This window comes from Solea solea, chromosome 8, assembly GCF_958295425.1.
Source record: "Solea solea chromosome 8, fSolSol10.1, whole genome shotgun sequence".
NCBI lineage: Eukaryota > Metazoa > Chordata > Actinopteri > Pleuronectiformes > Soleidae > Solea > Solea solea.
The window spans coordinates 89918-114108 of record NC_081141.1 but is presented as its reverse complement, the minus strand read 5'-3'; the positions used below and the strand labels follow the sequence as shown (position 1 = coordinate 114108).

Sequence of the window (24191 nt, the reverse complement as noted above, 5' to 3'; positions counted from 1 at the left end):
GTTGATATTGATATTGATATATATATATTATATCAACAATCTCTGCTGCTACCTGTATGAATGTATAAATGACATCATAGTTCTATAAACATGTCAGAACTGATTCAGAAAGGTCCTGTCTTAACCTATATCCTTGCACTTTATAACCCTGCACTTTGAGTTGCCCTGTGTATGAATAGTGCTATACAAATAACCTTGCCTTGCCTATAACCTGACACAACTGCTATATATCTGCTCCTGATCTCTATCTTCTGTCTCTACCTTGCATCCCTCTTTCACTTTCTCTCCCCCTTTTCTGTCCCCCACCTCTCCTCTGTCCTCCATTTTTCCTTCCACCTCAGATGGCTGCACACTTTTGAGTCTTTTGAGTTTTGAGTTTTTTTTCTCTTCACTGATGCCTAGTGCTTGCTCATTGTGTGAACTGTTGGGTTTCTCTTATCGCTATAATATTGTCAAGGTTTTTGCCTTACTATGTATAGTGCCTTGAGATATGTTGTGATTTGCATATAATTTGCATATTTCAAATAAACCTTGGAAAATGGTGGTTTCTTGGGAGATTGCAAAAGGAAGTCTCTTCTTTCACATTATGTTTCTGTTTTTCCCATGGACCTGCTCGCAACATCCACCAAGGACTGTGATTTGTGAATTTAGTTATCGGTCCGATATCAGCCATGAAATTACATGTAATGTAAAAAAACGCATATTGGATTATATCGGAGTGCCCCTCAAATCTCCAATATAAGCGCTCCGATACAACAGTCCATTCTGCTCCAGCTCTCCTATCCAGCAGCGCCCGTTGTGATCACGTGGGCTCTGCGTATTGGATGCATGTAGATCCCGTGCCCACCGTGCCTGCCGTAGATCACAACAACAGCGTGTAACCCTAACCCAGAGGTTAAATATTTTTCTTTAACCTCTGAAATCAGAGGCTACGAAGCTGCACAGCGAGCGCGAGTTAGCCATTAGCACCATGCTAGCGCAAAACAACATTAATTCATAAACCAGCGCCACCTGTCGACTTTCAACAGCCTCCGTTTGTTAATTATACCCCAAAAACCAGCTATGCCAAGAGCTTTGTGTGTTTTAAATGTGTCCTGATGCTCCACACACGGACCTAAATACGCTAAACTGCTAAATTGTTATTTGGAATTTAGCAGTCTGATGGCCAGCGGAAAGTAACTGTTCTTGAGTCGGTTTGTTCTGCAGCGGATGCTGCGGAACCTTCTGCCAGACGCCAGCAGGGAGAACAGGCCATGGTGGGGGTGGGTGTGGTCAGTGAGGATCTGGTGAGCCCTGGTCAGACAGCGCCAGTGTGCAATGTTGTTACGTGTGCATGTTTTTTGCTGTTCTTTTGTGTCCTGCGCCAGGTGCCACCCTCCCCACCTGACTGGTCAGGCACACCTGCGGCACCTTGGCAATCAGGTGGATTGCCTCAAAGCTGCAGGGATGGAAGCAGACGGGGCCAGTGGGCCAAACCGCCAGATAGTGAGAAGCGCTGTTGGTCGTGAGCGAGAGCTGTGTGCTGCGCTCCATCTTCGACTTGTTCTTATTCCCTTGGGGCTCCGGCCGTAGTGTTAACCCCCGGCCGTAGTGTTAACCCTAGGTTTTTCTTTCTTGGCTTTGCTTCTATCAGGAAGTAGATTTGTGTTGACATTGATTTACTTACGCATAAATAAATAGTCTAAGTATACAAATATCTCTGTTTCTTTTCTTCCTTGAAACGCCCGGTTTTATATTTAATTGTCGCCCGCCCCTTTTCCCCTGGATGCCACAAGTGGGGACGTAACAAATGTCTTTGATGGGTGGGAGTGGAGTCCCAATGATCTTCTCCGCTGTTCTCACTACCCTCTGCAGAGACTTCCAGTCGGAGGCCTTGCAGCTCCCAGACCAGACGGAGATGCCACTGGTCAGCAGGCTCTCGATGGTCCCTCTGTAGAAGGTGGAGAGACACCCTTCTCATCCGTCGCAGGAAGTGTAGGCGCTGCTGGGCTTTCTTCACCAGGGAGCTAGTGTGAAGTGTCCAGCTGAGGTTGTCTGTGATGTGGACCCCCAGGAACTTGGTACTGCTGACGACCTCCTCCGCTTTGCCATTGATAAGGAGTGGTGTATGGCTGGGTCGGGATCTTCTGAAGTCGACGCTGATCTCCTTTGTCTTGGCAACATTCAGGAGCAGGTTGTTCACCCTGCACCAGTCCACCAGATGTCGCACTTCCTCTCTGTAGGCCAGTTCGTTGTTGTCCTGAATGAGGCCCACAACTGTTGTGTCGTCCGCATATTTTAGGATGTGGTTGGTGTTGTACCTGGGACGACAGTCGTGGGTCATCAGGGTGAACAGCAGGGGACCGGTGCTCAGGGAGATGACACTTGAGGTATTGTTACCCACACGGACAGACTGGGTTCTGTTGGTGAGGAAGTCCAGCAGCCAGTTGCACAGGGGGGTGTTGAGGCCTAGGGGGCCCAGTTTGTGTACCAGCTCCTGGGGGATGATCGTGTTGAATGCTGAGCTGAAGTCCAGAAACAGCACCCGCACGTGGGTGTTCTTGTCCTCCAGGTGCTCCAGGCTCAGATGGAGAGCAGTGGAGATGGCGTCCTCAGTGGAGCGGTTAGGTTGGTACGCAAACTGGAGCGGATGGAAATTATGTGGTCCTTAACCACCCGCTCGAAGCACTTCATGATGGTCGTTGTTAGTGCAACAGGGCGAAAGTCATTAAGGCATGTGATGGTTGGTTTCTTGGGCACTGGGATGATTGTGGCAGACTTAAAGCACGGGGGGACAACAGCCTGGATCAGTGATGTGTTGAAGATGTCTGTGAGCACACAGGCCAGCTGGTCTGCGCACTCCTTGATCAGCCGTCCTGGGATGTTATCGGGGCCAGATGCTTTCCGTGCGTTAACTTTCCTCAGGGCTCTCCGTACAGCAGTGGTTTCGAGCCTGAGGGCCTGTTCATCGAGGTGGGGGGGTTGCTTTCCTCGCTGGGGTGTTGTTCAGAGCTTCAAATCTCCCAAAGAAGTTGTTGAGCTCATTGAGGAAGCTGATGTCGTCTCGGCAGGGTGAGGGTGTGGCTTTGTAGTCTGTGACGGTCTTGATGCCCTGCCACAGTTGTCTGGAGTTGCTGGGGTCATGGAAGAAACCTTGGACCTTCTGGCTGTGGGCGTGTTTTGCTGCTTGAGAGCCCGGTTCAGATTGGCCCTCGCTGTTCTGAGCGCCACCACTTCACCGAATTTGAAGGCAGCATTACGTTCCCTCAGGCTTGTGCGCACCTCCTTAGTCATCCAAGGTTTCTGGTTGGGCCGTGTGACTATTGTCTTTTCTACTGTGACCTCCTCCATGCACCACTGGATGTAGCCGGTCACAGATGCAGCATACTCCTCCACATCTGTATTTTGACTGTCTGTTGCAACCTCTCTGAAAATGTCCCAGTCAGTGCACTCAAAACAGTCCTGCAGTGCAGACATAGATCCCTCAGGCCACACTCTCACCTTCTTCACAGCAGGCTTTTCTCTGGTGAGCAGGGGCTGACATGCTGGAATTAGCATAACACAGAGATGGTCTGAGGAGCCGATGTGGGGGCGGGGGGCTGCTCTGAAGGCCTTCTTGATGTTGGTGTAGACTAAGTCCAGTGTGTTTTGATTTTGCTACCCCTCTGATGGAATTTTGGAAGAACAGTCTTCATGTTGGCCTGGTTAAAGTCCCCAGCAACAATGAAAACGCCCTCCGGGTGTGTGGTTTGCATGTTACTGATGGCACTGTAGAGGGTACTTAGCGCTTGCTTGGTGTTAGCGCTGGGTGGAATATACACAGCAACAATGGTGACGGTGGTGAATTCCCTGGGCAGGTAGAAGGGTCTGCATCTCACAATCATAAACTCAATGTCCACAGAGCAATGACTAGAGACCAGCGTAGCGTTGTTACACCAGCTGTTATTAGTGTAGATGCAGATTCCACCCCCTCGGGTTTTACCTGTGAGAACGTGACTCCTGTCGGCTCTGAATGTTGTTAGCCCGTCCAGGCTAATGGCTGTTTCAGGGACAGTTGAGTTTAGCCACGTCTCAGTGAAAATGAGGATGCAGCAGTTTCTTGTCTCCCTTTTGGTGGTTAAGTCCAGCTTCAGATAGTCCAGTTGGCTTTCCAGGGAGCGTACGTTGGCGAGCAGGATGGAGGGAAGCGGCGATTGGAACGGGTAAGCTTTTAGCTTAGTTGTAAGTCAGCCGCGACAACCGCGCTTCTGTTTCCTCCCGCACCGCCTCCGGTGTCTCCGTGGGTGGTCTGTGCTGGTGGGAGACTCTGCTGCTTTGTAGGCCGCTGGGTCCGACTGGTGTAGCAGACCGAGGCTTTGTAGTTTGATCCGCGTCTCTAAATGTACGTAGTCGGAAAGACTGAATTTGCGAAAACTAAGCATAACCTGACGGTCATATACCGTTTGTGTTCTGTTCCGCTGAGCAGACAGTAGTATAGATGGCAAATTAAGCGATGTATTGGCTATTTTACCGGGAGCCGAAGCAGCCGCTGCCGTACAGAGCGCCGCCATCTTGCATCTTGATCAAGCCTATTCTAACATTCCACACTACAAAATAAGTCATTGAAGTATGTATGATTCGTACTGATATCGTATCGGATCAATATCGGTATCGGCCAATACTCAAGGCTGCAATATCGGTATCGTATCAGAAGTGAAGTGATAGTCGTATCCCATCCCTACTATGTACCAATGACCATCAACAGTGACTTTACTACACTACATCCATAAGACTACACTTTTATTTGAGAATGGTGTTTCAGCTTCCTTAGCAGAATAAATCTGCAGCCATACACACAGAAAAAAATAGTCCAGTCCAGTTCCTCATTAATTATGTTCTGCTTCATTAGAACCAGTTTTTGGACTCCATGAGCACTTTTGGTTAGTGTTAATGACAGAGATTGTCCTAAAGTAACAAATACAAGAACACACACACACGACTCCTCAGGTCGAGCGAGTACAATAGTCAATAGATAGAGAATGGGAGTTAAGGTTCATGAGCCTGCTGTGGGAGTTGTAAGGGCTTATCATTTTAACACCTGGTCCAAACCTACAACTGTGTGTGTGTGTGTGTGTGTGTACTTACCACTCTGTGAGGACCAAAAAACTGATAAACCACAGGAAGGACATTTTGTATAAAGTGAAAACAATTTGGTTAGTCCTCACATGCCATCACACCTTAAAAGTGATTTTTGAGAGTTCAGACTTGGTTTTAGGGTTAGGGTTAGAATTATGTTTAGTTTATGGTTAAAATTAGATATTTTGTTGTGAAACTGTGTCTTTGTGTGTGTGTTCCAGGTATTCCTCATGTTGTGGGGACCTATATCTGTTTACGCAGTCACATTATGGGCATTTGTCCTTATGGGGACAAAAAGCAAGTCTTCTGTACATGTTCAGTCTGAATAAAAGAGAGAGAGAGAGCAGTGTGTCTGCATGTGTAGAGAGGAGCAACAGGCGAGGGAAGGAGAGCGAACAGCTGCCTCCACACAAGAGGAGAGAGAAGAGAAGCCCCTCACACACTGAAGACAAGTAACAGAGGTTTGTACTGATAATGTATGATTTTATTACCTGATCTGTTCAATAACAGCAGAAATTAAAAAAGTATTTATATAACGTTAACATCTCTGCACGTCACACAATACTGTAAATAACAGTGTAATCTACAACATAGGTTTGATGTGTTATCTTGATTTGTTATTATGATAAAAATGTATGCACAGATCAATGTTCTATACTGTTATGTCATTGTAATACTGAGTAGCCTATAAACTACAACATGTCTTAACACTTGACTAGTTTAGTACAGTTGTGTAAAACAGCCATTATTAATCTGAAGTTCATTTTCTGTCAGTTATGAATTTATTTATTATTAACTGTGATTGTAAAGTGATTATAGTCTGGCTGATAATATACTTTACACTGTGATCGGTAGAAGCTGCTACTCATCAGAGCTGTCATCCTTCTCAACATCATCTTATGTTTGAAAGTGAGGGGAATCCTCATCTGCCCAAACATTTCTGTAAACAGCACATAAACCAGAGGATATATTCAGAGAACTGTAGCTGTTAAACAACAAGTGGAACAAATAAACATTTCCACTGACATTGTTTACAGGATATTCAAAATAAAATACTTGAATATAAAACATAAACACACATACATGAAAGGGAAGAGATTTTTTTTCTGTGGTTTGGTTTGACTGATTTGAATTTTGAATGAGAATTTTGTTTTGTCTGTAACCCTGACCCATTTCAAGGGACTTTGGGGCCCCAGCTAAAGAGAACTGGGGTAACACCAAAAACTCTGTCTAGCTCTTTTTTTCTGTCTTTTGCTCTTTCTGACACAATTGAACAATAATGACATCAAGTGCAAAGACATAATGAATCATTGTTACCTCTGAGGCCTCTCTGATGACCTTAAGACTCATCTCTGTTGGGTGTTTGTGACACATTAGTATCAACAAATGCAACAATAAACGTTCATATACAACTCTGTGAACAATCATAGTAATACATTGCTTACAGTAACTTACCTGCCTGTCCCACTTGAAGCAGCAGTGCTGAACAGTGGTCATGCTGTGACATGAAAACATTGTTTCTTGGACAGCATTGATGTTGTTTGTATGACACAATACTTATTATGACCTTTTTGAATCTTGCACTGGGCAAACACTCCATGATGCAAAAAACTAAAACTAACACTAAAACTAAGCATTTACACACAATAAAGACTAAAAAAAACTACCAAACCCACTCTTAAAAACAAAAACTAAAACTAATGAAAAATCTAAACTATAATAAACTTGCTGAGCACAGAAGGGGAACAAATCCTCGTAGTCCACATTAGCTGCTAAAGTGGTGGAGGGTTTGTTCACATACACAGACCCACCTGGAAAAACAAGACTAGGTCGAAAGCAACAATCATTAATGTTATTATGTCAGAGTAGAATATTTCAGGAGTCTACAATGTTTCCATTCAAACAAAGTTGAAGCAGTTCACGTAATGTGCATTAGCAACTATACCCATGAAATACAAACACAAACACTGCTCTGTGTTCTAGTTACAGATATAATATTACACAGAACATTTAGATAAGTATGTGAAATTACCTGTTCAGTGGAAAACGTTTGTCCCTCATCAGTGATTCCACTCGGTAAAGACAACACCAACATGTTTCCCGGCACCGTGTTTTATTTTCTTCGCAGCCGTAGATTCAGGTGCTGGAGCTATTTATTGTTGCGACTTTGGAGTAGCGGCTCATGACTGTGTTAGCTACGAAAATGATAAACTAGCCCCAGAAATACTACACACTATTACTTTAAGGTGAAGACATGATATGTAGTAGTTATGGTTAAGGTTAGAGTAAATTCAATGATTTAATTCAGTGTAATGTCCTCTGAAGTGATGAAAACTGTGTGTAAGTGTGTGAGAGAATGAGAGAAAAAGAGAGAGCACAGAAAGCAGAAGGAAAGAGAGAGTGCATGAGAGAAAGGCTGAGGAAACATTGTATCTCACCAGGTGAGGTCAAAGGTCTGCAACTTTGATGCCGAGCTTGGACTGAGCATCTTAGCGCGGCGATGAGCACTGGAAACTGTCACCATGACAACCCGACACAGCACGACTGCATTGACCTGCAGGCAGAGGACAACAGCATCAACATGGCCTCCTTAAAGTCAACACGAGACGTGCTGCCACAGATTAACTTGCCCCTTCAGCTTCAGTGCAGAGGAAGCATTTACCCTCATGCTCAGAAAGCAGGAAATCACAGCACAGAAAACACTATTCACTCATTTTATTCATTCTTTGCTGACTGAGAAAAGACAGACTGCAAAACACACAGAAATTAAAGGAAGTTTTAAAGTATTTTTTTTCTTCTGTGGTTTGGTTTGAGTGATTAAATTTTGTTTTGTCTGTAACCCTGACCCCAGCTAAAGAGGTCTAAAAGCGTCTCACTCTTTTTCTCTTTCTGACACAATTTGTAAACCGCTCATTCTCCCGCACCAACGTCCATAGAGAAAATCAGCAATTGTATATGGCTTTGGAGAGCTGTTGATCCACTGCCTCCATCATTAACGTCAAATTATTAAAATCATTATTTTGTGATTGCAGGGTTTCAAATCCCTTTCTTAGATTGACCTAAATTATAAACACTTACCAGGCAGCAGTTGACCAGTAGCTCCAGTGTCCCTGTGAAAAACACACATTTTCTCTATGGACTTTGGTGTGGAGAGTAATTTTGTAATGTTGAGTACATATCATAGAAATATAAATGAATGAACGGTACATAATTCTCACTGTTTTTTTCAATATAGTCAATATGACATTCCCACACTGCACGCAAACGGATGTATTTAATGTGATGATAAATGTAGGAAAGGTGGAAGCACAATAGCTATTTGGAGCTTTGTGTAGCAAGCAGTCGTCCATTTTTACATTTTACTAACAGCTTCTCTATTCCTCGGCATGCTTGCTCCCACAAGTACAGTTAGTGTGGATCTGTGGAGTAATATAAAAACAATGCTGGTGCTTGTGCAAGAGCAGGTGCCAATCTGTGTGTTACTCTGTGCAATAACACAGAGCGGATGCTGCTGCTGTGGCCCTGACAGCTCAATGCAATTCAGCTTAAGAAAACATGCATGTGAATGGACACAACACAAGCAGATTTAGAGAAGACTTAAGAATAATAACACAACCACATACACAAACTTATCAATATTTTTACTTCAGAAAAGTCATAACTGGCTGTATTTGGGTCCCCTGGAAAATGTGTGTGTGTGGCTCTGTTGGAGCGTGTGTAAATGTGTGTGTGTGGCTCCGTTGGAGCACCTATGTCGATCGAGTTTGTATGTGTGTGTAAATCCTTTAGTTTGCTTGTGTTTTGTCTATTTTCTCAGGATGAATGTTGTTACACGAGTGTCAAATTATGTATTAAAAAAACTGAGTAAAATATTGTTTTAAGTGCAGCTGTTTTTAGTGTTTTTAAAATGGAGGGTCAAATTTATCGTGTTGCTGAAGAAAGAGCACCAGCCACTGAATCTACATCATCCAAGAAAAGAAAACACAGCGCTGGAAAACGACGGAAGATAACAAGAGTAAACATCGTTGTTACGGAGTGGTGTCACTGATGAGGGACACACGTTTACAGTACGTTTTTAAATATTCCTATTGTTTCTTACAGCTGTGAGAGAGGTCAATGTCAAAGAGACAATGTTTCCAGCACCAACACTGTCCAGCACTGCTGCTTTAAATGGGACAGACAGGTAAGTTACCTAAGTTATGCAGTAATGTATTTATAAGAGAATAAGTTAATTGTTTCCTTTTTATTTTCTAATGTGTCACACACTATAGCTTACAGAGATGAGTGTTTAAGGTTCATCAGAGAGGCATCAAAGCATTGAACAAAGGAAACAGATAAACTGTCATCATGCACTTTGTGTCACTGTTTTATTATTCACAACTATTTCATTTTGTCCTTCTTTTTGCAGCTTATATGACATATATAAGAGAAATATGTTCACTGACTGCTGTGAACAATATGTAAGTTGAAGTTTTCATTTGTTACAGTTTGGTGTTATTTTACAGCTACAGTTCTCTGAATACTGTATGTCCTTTTGTTTTCTGTCCCGTTCACAGAAATGATTGAACAGACTGCCCTTACTTTCAAACCCAGATAATGAGAAGGATGACAACCGATCACAGTGTATGGTATCAGTCAGTCTATAATCTCTTTACAGTAACAGTCATAATTTAAATGTTTGCAATTCAGGTGAATCATGGCTATGTTTTACACAGCTGTACTAAACTATTCAACTGTTAAACTTTAAATGTACAATATGATTTCCTCATCGTCTTCAGTCCTCCAGTGTGAGGCCAGACTTCTGCTCAGTGCACTCAACTACAATATCCACTGGAAAAGACCAATGCTGAGAAGCAAAGAATGTAAACATGTGCGTGTCTTAACATTTGAAATATTTCCTTTCACTCTGTTGTGTTGTGACTGTGGGTTGGGTGTTGTTGTTTTTTCTCCTTGTCTTCCTCTCTCTCTCTCTCTGGCTGGGCGTGGTAGTGGCAGCTCTGGTTCACCTGCACAGCTGCGCTTATTTTGGTTAATTGGATCTGCCGCTACTTAAGTGCTGCTGTTCCCTCAGTCAGTGCCAGATCAGCAGTTCACACACAGAGAGAGAGCGAGAGCACCCATGTTTGTTTCTGCTGTGTTTGTGATTGTTGTTTATTCTCTAGACGTTTTCGTGTTGTTACTTTGGGTTTAGTTTTATCAGGCAGCTGCCTCGCTTTTTTTGTCTTGTTTCCAGACCCACTCAGCCCAGACTTCCCTGGTGCCTTTTGTTACCTTTTTGTCAACCTGTTTTTGTTATTTGCTTAGCATCTCTGGTGCAGGAATATTGACTGTTTTAACCAGGGGGGTATTCCATCAAGCAGGCTAAAGGCAAAGCCAAGCTTAAATGGCCAAGTCTGGCTAATATGAGTGAGAGTTTGGTTCCATCAAAGAGGCTGAGATTAGCCCCAACTCAGTAACCATGGAAACTATGACTCTGGCTAAGCCTCAACCATGGCTAAGCCATAACTGTGGCTCAGGTTTCTGTTCCATCAATCTGAGCCTCAACCCTGTTCCACCAAGGTGGCTAATGTGAATGCCAGCCAAGTAACCATGGTAACTTATGCTGCCGGGCAAACCTGGTCTGTAGCAGGCTAAAAGTGAAGCTTAGCAGCATCTATGATCAAAGAATGTCCAATAGACAGAAACAGAGACACACAACTGTCATGGAATGATAAAATAATATGATAAACATAAAATATATAATAAAATGTATTAAAGAAATTATTTATACTAATAATTATATATTATCTATAAGTACATTAAAGAACACAACAACAAAAATAAGACACAAATAAATACAAAATTAAACTAATAAGCAAAAATATAATAAAAGGAAATTGAGGCATTGAAAATAAAAGATTGATTGATGATTGATTTGCTGTCACCTGCATTCACTTACTGTAATAGGGGTCCTCGTCTCCATCGAATTGCCTGATTTGCTAAAATGATTCTAGATAAATAATCAATAGATCTGTCATATAATTATTTCCTATAGAATGATAACCAACATTGCATTTCGTCATGTAATAATCTAACATCAATTGTATGACAAATGTGATGAGTCATGTAAAATACTTTGATTAAATGTAGCCTATTATTATCAAAAATGTAGGCAAGGCTACTTTATATAGCACATTTTAGCACAAGGTGATTCAAAGTGCTTTACATAAAATAAAATGAAATTGGCCATGCAGGAAATAAATGAAAGCTATCCCATCGATTTGCATAACATTCAGTTGATAAATGTGATGAATATCACGTTCTAACATTACTACTAGGGCTGCCAAATGATAAAATATGGAGAATTTCAGATACATTGCAGTGAAACAATAATGATATTTAAACTACTTACTTATTAGGGCTGTCTTTTTGTTCTTTGGGGATTTTCCTTTTCATTTTAGGGCTTTGGTTGCATTAATAGGTCCACATAATTGATTAGTTTAAAACAAAAACCATCAAGAAATCAATTGGTAGATAATTGTCTCCATATATTTTGTCCCTTTGATGGAGGATTTATATAACATGATGATGCTGAAATACTTCATTTTCTTTGTCACTTACGCATTCAGCCTGTCGCCAATATTCTGCCACGCCACATCCCTCGCTTTATTGATTGCCGCGGTATTGCCCTTCTTTGGGATTATGTGACTTTAATCCTCATACACCTCCATGACGAGGGTTTGCTCCGCTGCGGAGAACATCTCTGCACGTTCTTTTCCCTTGCTTTTCGGCATTTTTCACAGTTTCCGCGCTCGACTAGACTGGGCTTTTTATTTTCCCTGTGGGCGTGCACAAGTTGAGGCTTAACAGGTGAGGCTTGACTAAGTGTCAGGTGGAGCCAGCTGATTTTACTTGATGGAACGACTTGGAGCTAGATTGGGAAGTGGAGCTTAGTCAAGCTTCAAGCTTACACCTAAGTCTGGCAATTCTTAGCTACGTTGATGGAATACTCCCCTGGCTGTCTGGGTTCTGTTTTTTGGGTCCCATTCCCTGCGAAGCCATGACATGTCCGTTATATATTACTGTTTTGTACATAAGTGATATTTGTTGACATGCTCACTCAATGCTGTACGTCATGATAGGTCAAATATATTGAATTAAAATGTTTGTAATTACAGTTTCAGGTTTCTGTAGAAGAAACTGTTTTCCGAGTTCAAATCTAAGCGTCAAAATGACCCACCAGTGGGTTTACATTGAAGTCAAGTGAAAGCTCGATGTGTGTCTCTTAGACGCTGGGGCTGAGTCCTGCATGGGTAATACGGCCATACCGTAATGGACCGCCAATATGTCTAATGCAATACCGCATCCGCCCGTACCCGTTAATAAAAGCCCCGCAACCCGAACGTGTGCTCAAAAATATAACAAAGCCTCTGAGATCAAATGACATCTAATAAAAATGTAAAAGTAAAAAGAACACCTGACACACAATTAGTGTACCACTCTAGTATTCCACATTCAAATAAGTCATTTAGCCTTGATGACAGTGAGTATTGCTTGAGTAGGTCGTACACTGAGTAGACACACAACATATAACATTTTTGGTGAGGAAAAAATAGACCTTCTGGTTGACAATCTTCACAACATCTCTATCCAAAGCTGGCTACAATCACATAATTCAAACACAAATATTTATTTGTGAAAGACGAACAGAGAGAATCCTCTGATTTTTCAATCATGTATGAGAAAAAAACATCCACACCATCTTACTGTACATGTGGTATCTTTTTATTGTTAGTAATACCAGTGGTACAAACAATTTAATAAAAATGTTCTATCAACATAATAAACTGTCACAAAAGTTCTAATAAAAACAAAAAAAATGATGGATACCACCAGACATGTTATGTCCAAATGTAAACAGTGTGGTCAGGATCTAAAAAGGCACATGGTAAGTGTATAATTCCAAGAAGTGGGCGAGAACAGGGGAGTGGGTTAGTGAATGACTTATGGACCATTTCTATTATACCTTTTACTACAACTGCTCACATACAGTTCCAATGCCAAGACATCACAGCCTGGGTCATTCTAACAGCTGTATGTGTAGGAAGGTGTCTATTATAAGATATGTCATGAGTAAAATGAGTCAGACAATTAACAATAATTTTAGAGTGAGAGGATGGCGGATGTATTCAGACTTTCTGTTCTGTAAAGGAAAGAGAATTAGAGGGATATAATATGTGTGTGTGTGACGCTTTTATCCAAAGCGACTTACAATGGAATTGAGTACAATCAGCCAGGGGTGAAGTCGAACTTGCAACCATTGCCACTCCACCCCCGTCATTTAAGAAAATATCTCCGTCCACACGTAACCCCCTGAAATGACTCAAAACACTGTAGTACATATGCCAGGACTGTAAGTTACACCAAAAAACAGAGAGGAAGACATTGCAAACATTAGATATAATAACAGAGACAGAATGAACCAAGCCAGGGGAAGAAATGGAAATAATGTCTGTATGTTTAGTTCATGGTTATTTCTTTTCCATGTGCATATTTAACGACTTAACAGACCCCCGGTGACCTTTTTTTTTTTTTTTTAAAGCGACTAGCGAGTATGCACAATTCTGCCGCACGAGTGAGATCCATCTAACTGGAGATACACACACACACAGAAACAGTCACAGACCAGAACAATCGACAGTGTGTGGGACAATCACTGATCTGTTTTGTTTATTCAAGTAAAAATAGGTTTGTTTTCTTATCCTTTTTTAAATTTTATGATTCAACACTATTTTTAACCCCCTTAAGTGAAATCTCTAAAGAAATTACTTGTTATAGTGTTATACCCGAACCCGTGCTAGTACCACCCCACCTGTTCACACCCACTCGGCTATTGTTTCTCCGCCTGTTGATAGGCAGAGTACTGGATGTGTTACCAGCCCTCCTCCGCAGCCTCAACAACCTAACCGTAGATCTAATGTCAGTTTTGCTCGACCTCCAACCCTCATTAGTATGCCAAGACTTCACACTACTCCCGTCCACTTCAGCATTGGACGAAAGAGCACTGTGCCCACCAGCAACTTCGGTACATTCATGGGGGAGGAGACAGCTCTCAGTGGGCCCAAACCAAAGCAAAGATCACACCGATAAGCTTGCCTAAGTTCTCCGGGAAAAGGAAGGCTGATTGGGAAAGTATCCAGGCACAAGCAGGTCCCAAAAGTCCTTTGAAGTGGAGCAGAAGAAACTGAAGGGTCAAGTGACAGAGTTACAGGAAGTCAATGTCAAGAAGGTAGAGGAACAAAGTAAACTGAGGGTTAGGTTCAGCTCAGCAAGGAGCTGAACTCTGTAAAGAACCAGACTGCAAAGCTGCAGGAGACCTTGGTGCAAAGCCAAGAAAATCTCACTAAGCTTCAGCCTGACTTCTACAGCAAAGAGTCAGGAAAGACCCAGACCAGAAGAAAAGCTGAGCTTAGCACAGGAGGACTTGGCTGCTAACCACATCAGCCAACTCCTGCTAACCACACCACTGCTAACCAAACTAGATCCTTGCCTTTCCTGAAAGGCCAGAAGTCATTACTCACAAGAGTGGAGCTTTTGAAGTCCAGCAAGCCAAACCCCACTTACACTTCTGAGAGACCCAGCTACCATGAGAAGCTGGTCGACTGGAGGAGGATCCTAGAGGGGGTGGAGTAGATCCTGAAAGCAGGAGGCTTCTACCTCAAGCCCTGGGTCCGGTCCAGGAAGGACGAGGCAAAGCCCAACCAAATGACTCTGGTGTTGCCCAACTAGCTAAGGAATGAAGACAACAAAGCTTTGGGGGTGGGCTACCTTGTGCAAGAAGACAAGCTCTTCGAGATGGCTTCTATTAACTTCTCTAAAAGAAGGAAGAAAATGAGAACCGGGATTGACCTTACTGAAGGAGAAGTGGATGTAAAGGCACCAAAGCCATTAACTCGTCCTACTGAGCCAGATCACTGGATTGTATGACCTCATCAGTCTAACAACACCTGTGAAGCAAAAAGGTGTGATTATTGTGAGGAAGGCCTCCCAGGAAGCTGGCAAGGACACTTGGGATGAATCCCTCTCTGATGAGCTCCGAGGGAAAGCAATTGAGCTGTTCAAGGAGTGGCAGAAGGGTCCAGAGTTCCTGTCAAGTCCAGTCGAAGATTGGCCGACAAAATCTGCCGCAAAAGTGGCAGCTGATGCTAGAGGGACATTGAGCAAACTCCAGAGGAAAGCCTTTAAAGCAGTTCTCTCCAAAACTCGAGCAAAGAAGTTGTTAAATTCCAGTGGTGAAGGCCCAGTAGCCGCAGGTGGAGTTAGCAGGGGTCTAGCAGGGCTCCAGTCTTTAGGATATGAGACAAAATCGACCCCTGTTGAGACCAAAAAAGATGAGACACTGTGGGGAGCCGCACGCATAGACCAAGTGGGTCAGAGAAGGTACAGCTCTCTAGCTAAGCTCTGTGGAGTAGTCAGTTTTGCACAAAAGGCTGTAAAGAAGTGGTTCGCTCGTATAGGCAGAGCCCCTATTCCAGCAAAGTGAGAGGTAGTACTGACAGTGACCAAACTTGAACGCCTAAAGCTGTACCAGATGAAGATGAGAATAGAGAGAGAGAGAGAGAGAGAGAGAGAAAGAGAGAGAGAGAGAGACACACACTAAGGAGAGAGAGAGAGACAAGGTTAATGACATATAAAAAGTCATATTCATACCCTGAGTGTGAGAGAGTGAATGTGTGTGCACCACAGGAAAATCCCCCAGCAGTCTAGGTCTATAGCAGCATAACTAAGAGATGGTCCAGGTTTCCCTGAACCAGCTCTAACTATAAGCTTTATCAAAAAGGAAAGCTAACTTTAAATACAGAGAGAGGCTCCACCTCCTGAACTGTCATTGGAAACTGGTTCCACAGGAGAGGAGCCTGGTAACTGAAGGCTCTCCCTCCCATTCTGCTCTTACAGACACTGGGAACCACAAGTAAACCTGTATTTTGTGACCAAGGGTGGTAAGGTAAGACTAGGTATTTCAGATATGAAGGGGCCTGACCATTAAGTGCTTTGTACGTGAGGAGGAGGATTTTAAATTGAATTCTAAACTGTACGGGGAGCCAGAGAAGCTAACACTGGAGTTTTATGGTCTCTCTTTCTAGTTCCTGTCATAACTCGTGCTGCAGCATTTTGAATTAACTGAAGGGTTCTAACAGACTTTTTGGAAAATCCTGATAATAAGGAGTTACAATATTCAAATCTAGATGTAACAAAAGCATGTTTTGTTAACTAGTTTTTCAGCATCCTGTAAGGAAAGAATGTTTCTAATTTTCATAATGTTCCGCAGGTGGAAGAAGGCTGTTCTTGAAATTAGTTTAATTTTATGTGTGAATCAAATGACATTTCCTGGTCACAAGTAACTCCAAGGTTCCTTACAGTGGAACTGGAAGCCATGGTGATGTCATCTAAAGTGACAATGTGATCAGAAAGTTTTTCTCTGAGGTGTTTAGGGCCGAGCATAATGACCTCAGTTTTTTCTGAGTTTAAAAGTAGAAAGTTACAGGGTTAACCCTAACCCAGCAGAGGGCAGCACCTGTGATACCAAGAGACTGCTCCAATCTCTGCAGTAGAATATTATGATTAATGGTGTCAAATGCAGCACTAAGATCTAACAGGAAAAGTAAAGACACTAGACCATTATCTGAAGCCAAGAGAAAATCGTTACTAACTTTAACTAGTGCTGTTTCTGTGCTATGGTTTAATCTAAAACCTGACTGAAAATCTTCAAACAGGCCATTAATGCGCAAATATTCACATAATTGATTATCAACTGCCTTTTCTAAGATTTTAGAAACAAAGGGAAGACTTGGTTTTGGTTGGTAATTAGCTAAAATATCTGGGTCAAGGGTCGCTTTTTTGAGAAGGGGTTTAATAACTGCTATTTTAAATGTATGGGGCACATATCCAGTTAATAAGGATAGATTAATTTGAGTTAATATATAAAATTAAAGGAAACACATCTTTAAACAGTTTGGTGGGGATAGGATCTAACTGACAGGTTGATGGCTTGGATGATGAAACTAATGATGTTAACTCAGGGAGATCTATAGGGGAGAAACTGTCTAACTGTGCACCTGGTGCTTCTAAAGCTCTTGTGCTAAAAGATGAGTCAGTCCCAATATGAGGGAGGAGATGATCAATTTTTTCTCTAATTGATGTTATTTTATTCACAAAAAAGTTCATAAAGTCATCACTGCTCAGTGTTAAAGGAATAGATGGTTCAGTGGAGCTGAGGCTCTGTGTCAGCCTGGCTACAGTGCTGAAAAGAAATCTATGATTATTCTTATTTTCTTCAACTAAAGAAGAATAATAGGTAGCTCTAGCTTTGTGTAGGGTTTTTTTGTAAGCTACAAAACCATCTTTCCAGGCTATATAAAATTCCTCTAGGTTATTGGAACGGCATGTTCTTTCTAATCTACGTAACGCTTGTTTAAGAGCACGAGTATTGGCGTTAAACCATGATGCTCGTCTCATCTGATTCACCACTTTCTTTTTCAGAGGGGCAACGCAATCTAATGTAGTACACAGTGAGGCTGCTGTACTATCAACAAGGTTATCTATGAGGGCGGGGGTAAAATCACAAAAGGTACCTTTAGATGTACTGATATATGGCACCAAGTTAAATAAAGGTTGCACAGTCTCTTTGAATGTATTAATATTATTATCGGACAGGCACCGGCTGTAGCTGTATTTCTTATTTATGTTATTGTAGTTCATTATTGTACAATTAAATGTGAGTAAATAATGATCAGTAAGGAGAGGTTTTTGAGGAACTATGTTTAAGTTATCAATATCAATACCATAAGTTAAAACAAGATCGAGGGTGTAATAAAGGCGATGAGTTGGTTTAATAACGTGTTGAAAAAAATCAATTGATTCCAACAGCGAGTTAAATGCGCAGCTAAGACTATCACGGTCAACATCTACATGGATGTTGGAATCCCCTACAATTGTGATTTTATATGTCTGAAGCACTAACTCAGATAAGAACTCAGAGAACTCTGATAGGAACTCTGAATAAGGTGCAGGTGGACGATAAACTGTAACTATCATAATTGGTTTCTGTGATTTCCAACTAGGATGAGATATATTAAGAATAAGGCTTTCAAATGATGAATATCCTGGTTTGGGCTTGGGATTGATTAATAATCTAGTATTAAAAATGGCTGCTACACCTCCTCCGCCTGAGCTTCTAGGAATATGGGTATTAGCATGAGTGGCTGGAGTTGACTCATTCAGACTAACATAATCTTCTTCATGTAACCAAGTTTCAGTTACACAGAATAAATCAATACAATTGTCAGAAATTAGATCATTTATTAAAACAGATTTTAAGGAGAGTGGGATGGATGCCGTCTCTCCTCATGAGACCAGGTTTCCCCCAGAAGGTTTGCCAGTTATCTAAAAAAGGAAAACACCTGACTGTGGTTGCTGGGGTCGCTATTTTCACGTTCCTCTGGATGGAGTCACCAATTACCAGAGTTGGTTTCTCAGTCTGTGTGGTGCTGAGAGGGGAAAACTTGTTTGAGGTGTGAACAGGTTAACACTACGCCTCTTATTGCGGACAGTCACCCAGCGGCCCTGTTTGTCTCCCGGCTGCACGGGAGCTGCTGAGGGAGCTAATGCTATGTGGTCTGCACCGACTACAGGGGACTGGCTAACTGATTTAGCTTCTATGGTGCGGAGCCGAGTTTCTACCTCACTAAGCCTCGCCTCCACCCTAGCCAGTAAGCTACACTTTTAACAAGTACTTTTATCGCTAAAGGAGGCAGACATGTGGCACACAACACAGGAGAGAGCAGGAGAAGGAGAGGGAGAGGGAGAAACCATCGCTGCTAAGCTAACTTTATGCTAGCAAAGAAAGAAACACTGTACGTGATCTACGTAAACCATAGAGTTTAAGCAAAAGTAGTGGGTGAAAGTATTAGTCTTAGTACTAGTATAAGTAATAAAACGAGTGTTTGTTCAGTTAATCGATCAGTTAATCGATCATTCCAGTAGATAGAAAAGCACAGCATAACACCAGTGGATGCACAGGAAGTGACACAATATGTTACCGCCCCCCCAACTTCGGGACCAACTTCATTGGCGCACACTACGAATTCCTAAGCAACATCGACAAGGATCAAGTCCAGAAGAAAGCAGCCGCCGCTGGGACATGGGTGTTTCATCCAGCAGACTCTCCTCACCGAAATGGAGCAGCTGAAGCAGCGGTCCGTACACTTTAGAGAGTGTTGAGCAACATCGGGGTGGAAAGTAACCTGACAGCACTGGAGTTCCAGACTTTCCTATACCTGGCAGCTAATCTGTCAAACAAAAGACCATTCGGCGCGAGAGCCCAGGTACAAGACGGGACCGTAGGAATCACTCCCAACTCACTTCTGCTTGGCCGTGCGGGACCTAGCGGGGACACCCAAGGGTTCGAATATCTGACTTATCCTGTCGTGCGTCTGAGAGTGGTCCAGATCAAGGTCGACATGATCTGGAAGCGGTGGAGCCAACTGGCGGGCCCGGGCCTCTTTGTTTGACAGAAGTGGCACGCACCCGCTAGAAATGTCACAGTGGGAGACTTGGTGTGGTTGGCTGACCAGAATGCACTGAGAGGCCAGTTTAGGCTCGGTCGAGTCATGGAAGCTCATCCTGATGTGAAAGGCATAGTATGAGACGTGAGAGTGAGGATATGCCAAAGTAGTCTGGTTTCCAGTGGACAGAGTAAGAAAGGCAAAGAGATGGAAAACTGCCCCTCCACCATCCTTCACAGAGATGTCAGGAGGCTGGTGGTTCTGTTACCTGGGGAGGAACAGGAATAGATTCCCCACCACGTGGTGTTTTCCGGATGGATCCCCATCACGTGGTGTGTTTCGGTAAAGGATCAAGACGCCCCCCTCCATCATCCTCCACCAGTGCATTAGGAGGATGGTGGTGTGTTTCGGTAAAGGATCAAGACCCCCCCTCCACCATCCTCCTTGAGTGCGTCAGGAGGTTGGTGGTGTGTTTCGGTAAAGGATGCCACTATGTCATCAAGGACAGTGTGTTCATAGACAATGAAACCTTTATTCTTTGACTCTTTTTCACTCTGTTATTCATATTGTGTGTAACATGTTCATACCCAAGAATGTAGCTTTATGTACCCAGTTGTGGGTGAATATTACTTTTGCAAGTTAAAATTCAAAGTGAGTTGTCGTGGCCTACTAAGATTCAGGAATCAGTAGGCCAAGTGGGAGGTGTAGAACTTCCTAGCAGGCAAAACTATCATTCTATTTATTGTTATAATTGGTATTAAAGCAATGTTGCCTTTAAAGTGCATATTATTAAAGTGCATATATAAGACAGTCTAGTTGTTCGCCATACTTGTTCTGGTTGCCCCTTCCAGAAGGGAAATATTGAGCTGAAAGGATCAGTTAGTAAAAATATGGACAATAATGAATGACAACACAAGAGAGAGTTGGTCATATGACGTCATCGTATTCGCCATCTACATGGAAATGCGAGGCCGGCACTTTCCCACTCTGGGAGGCATTTTCAAAATAAACGCTGTCTCTGTGTGGATGGCCCCTTAGAAAAATGTTCAAATGTCAAATTGAAAATGTGTAGTTGCAAGTATTGTGATAAAACATTTCCTGTGCTATTAGCCCAAATGAGTTGTGTTGTGTGGTGAAAAAGTTGGCCATGTGTAGTACTAGTTGAGAACCCTTTTTTAATCCATTATGAATATCCTTTTGTTTGAGTTCTGAAATGTTAATTGTTGTTTAATTGTTTAAATTGTGTCATATAAAAAACAGGCAAGTACTTACTATGATTGGTGGGGCAGCAGTAGAATTGTCTCTTGCATCTGTAATGTCAGACAGACATGTCAAAAAAATAAATAAAAATACAACTGACCAGTCCGAGTGAAATGATGCCCAAAGCAATAGTTTAGCTAATACCCACAGCTTCTGCCTCTGTGGCCTTTACTGCATTATGAACATGTCACCAAGCGAACTCATGTTTATGTAATTAATATTGTCAATTAAAGTTTGAGAAAAACAACGACATTTATACCGATTTGAAGCCACAGTAAGATATAGCAAAGCAAATATTTTATATTAACTGTTGAATGGACAAGTTTTACACTATCATAACTTCTTATGCTTCATGAATTCACTGGTAAAAATTTGTCCACATGTCAACCAAAGATGTCGAAATTAAAATAAGTCTCTTGTGATTAAATGCTTGCTAGCTGCTGAATCCTTCAGTCATGACATGCATATATTCAAACAAACTGAAAACACCTCTGATAGACTTTGTGCCAATTTATCAAATAAAATGCTACTCACCAAATAACTAATCCTTCCGATGGGGGTGGATGAAGAAAAGTTAGATCCAGCTTCACATGTGTAGCTCAGATGCTTTTCTCTGTTGCCTTGTGGCACTTAACGGCAATTTGACGAATTTTGGGAATACATTATAGTTATGTTAAAACACAGTCAATGGAGCATGATTTAACACATTTTCTTGTGTATTCATAGTAAAGTGTAAAGGTTAATACAATTCAAATCCTGCTGTAAATGTTTACAGTGATAGTTTTATTGTGAAAAACGCCTATGTTTAGTTCATTTTCACCTTTGCCCAAACTTGTGAATCTATTATGTATATTTTTTCACCCAGCCTTTTTGTGGGTCACCCATTGGATACCCGACCTGGTGCAGAACTCTGTGCTGAGGGACGTGACAGTGTGGCGGTAAATAATGCTCTCGGGATGAGATCAAGTTGGGTCTCCTCTTCACCCTCTCACTATTAAGTTTCACAATAAACAGAAAATATATTTGCACTTTTCAGGGCTGATATGATGATTTGAAACCCTTTGGGATAAAGTTAACAAGTTACCTTGTTTTACCTGGTGCATGCAGTGCAAGCAAAGCAGAGCAACAGACCCATAATTTGACCAATATGGAAACAAATGTTATCAAATGTTTTTTTTTCTATCAATCAATATTGATATATATCACGACATCATCAAATCAACTTTCTGTCAAGCTTAACATTTCCCTATTATGCTGAATTGAAATGTAAAGATGGGAAATGTTAACTGTAGCACATTGTGCAAATTCCTTTCAAATAAATAAATAAATCAGATATATAGTAAGTAAAATATTTATAGTGACAGGTCCAAAGCTTGACGTTTTACAGGACAACAGATTAAATTATTTGGTCAGTCCTAAATAAAGTAGGTATATGACAAAATATCAGGAATTGCCTTTAAAATCTGATATATTTGATTAGTGTATTTTCATAAATGTATTCAATCAAGATTATCAATGCAACAACCAGGTACACCAATACGTTATCACGATATGACAATATCCAAAATTTAAGACCATATCTTGTCTCATGTTAGGATATTGGGTTGGGCAATATATCAACGTAACATTGATATATTGCCCAACCCTACTAGACACACACACGCACAGCAGACACAGATTACATACCATCAAGACAAATATAACAGGTCCCACAAAGGCCCAGATGGTGTCAGTCTTCACATTTAGCCAACAGTGATCATCTGCCTTGTAATTCTCCACTGATACAGCCAATGTTACACCAACTATTAGTACAGGAAGTCCTGAAAAACAATTCAATCAAACAAAAAATAGCTAAAGTTATGCTTCATTTCTACAAATGTTCATGGAGCACTGACAGCTGCACCATGAATTGAAGATAATATTTAGTCTTCTCTGTTCTCTTAGCATATTTAGTCTGAAGGGAAATATTCAGCACGTCTGCATAGAGAAGAACAACTCAGTGTTTGTGCTATTTATTCACACAATGTTCCCAACTTGTGACAACATTCACAGATGGATTTGGGAACATGAACAGCACCAGCTACAGGAGAGTTCTTCTGTTTTAACTAGGTTAAGTAGAACATAAAATCACACCCCAAGTAAATCTAGTTGTCTACTGCCTTGACTTATTCTGCAGAGATGTAAGGTTTACCCCAGCCAATGATGTAGTAGAGCTTCATCCTGCGATCCTCACTGATATTGACTGATACAACTTTGCTCCAGAGCAGCAGGCCCTCCACCAGCATCCAAGAGAAGGAGGCCATGAAGAAGAGGTGAAGAAGTGCGGTCACCATGAAGCATGCTGCCTGCACAATTACAAATTAACAACACTGACTGAGTACCTCATTAGCAATGGCATTGACTTCACAGTAAATAGTAAATTAAAAAAAAATAATAATTGATTGTGTTGCCTGATACAGGACTTATACCTGCTTTTAGATTGCACACCTGATAGTGTTTCATTTTTCATTTGGTTTGACTCATGTTCACAAAGAGAAATCTAAAACAAACTATAAATTGTTAACAAAAGTCATGTGATCAGAAACACTGCTTGGTTGTTATGTACTTGTCATAGGTCCTCTACCACACTGACCTGAATGAACCATATTCAGGGGGTAAATGCACCAGGATTTGATTCAACTGCACTAAACAAGGCCAGTGTGAACACACCATAGTAAACAATTAGGGATGTGTGTGCAGTGTATAAAAATGTATATAATAACCCTTCTATCTTGTCTTGTCACTTTCATTGTTAATGTATGTGTTAGTTCATGAGGACTCTACACAAAGCACTTGTACAAATAATGTGTAGAATCTCACCTCGTTAGCAGTCGCCCACTCGCTGCACATCAGCAGCAGCTCAGCGATGCCCAGAGAGACGATCAGGTTCTTATGGACAGTGGTGCGGTCTGATTTAGGGACACTGGCGAGGTGAACACACATGCACAACATTTTGGTCATCACAAGTGATTTGAGCTAACTTTAGTCAATGTAATGCCCACGGTTCATCTTTCTCAGAGCATTAGAAGTAACATTTATTGACAGCCAATAACGAACAGTTCACATCAAGTAGAAATGATCTTATTTGACACCTTTTGTCAATTTTTCTCATTTGATATAGCCAGGCAGAATTAATGATGTGGTACCCTTATGTGGCAGCTTTCTTTCTCATTTGTTACAATGTAGTTGTGTATCAGAGAGACTATCAGTCAGAAAAGTTATACTTTTGCTAACAAGACACTTGTTACACTATGT

The 24191-nt window shown here is 41.8% G+C and overlaps 1 protein-coding gene across 3 annotated transcripts in view; it reads right to left on the bottom strand.

Moving 5' to 3' along the window:
- The window catches only part of adgrd2 (adhesion G protein-coupled receptor D2), a 70951-nt gene that overhangs the window by 32588 nt on the left and 14172 nt on the right, over nt 1–24191 (bottom strand). The window contains exons 15-20 of one of the 3 annotated variants that reach the window (XR_009241103.1): nt 23757–23859; nt 23089–23242; nt 22584–22717; nt 6550–7648; nt 6412–6446; nt 5936–6034 (exon numbers count right to left, since the gene is read on the bottom strand). Coding sequence is in view for 1 of the 3 variants with exons in the window: in XM_058635587.1 (XP_058491570.1) it covers nt 7533–7648; nt 22584–22717; nt 23089–23242; nt 23757–23859 (507 nt within the window). In the remaining 2 variants the exon portion in view is untranslated. The remainder of the gene's footprint in view (nt 1–5935; nt 6035–6411; nt 6447–6549; nt 7649–22583; nt 22718–23088; nt 23243–23756; nt 23860–24191) is intronic. The other 2 variants (XR_009241104.1, XM_058635587.1) reach the window with 2 other exon arrangements.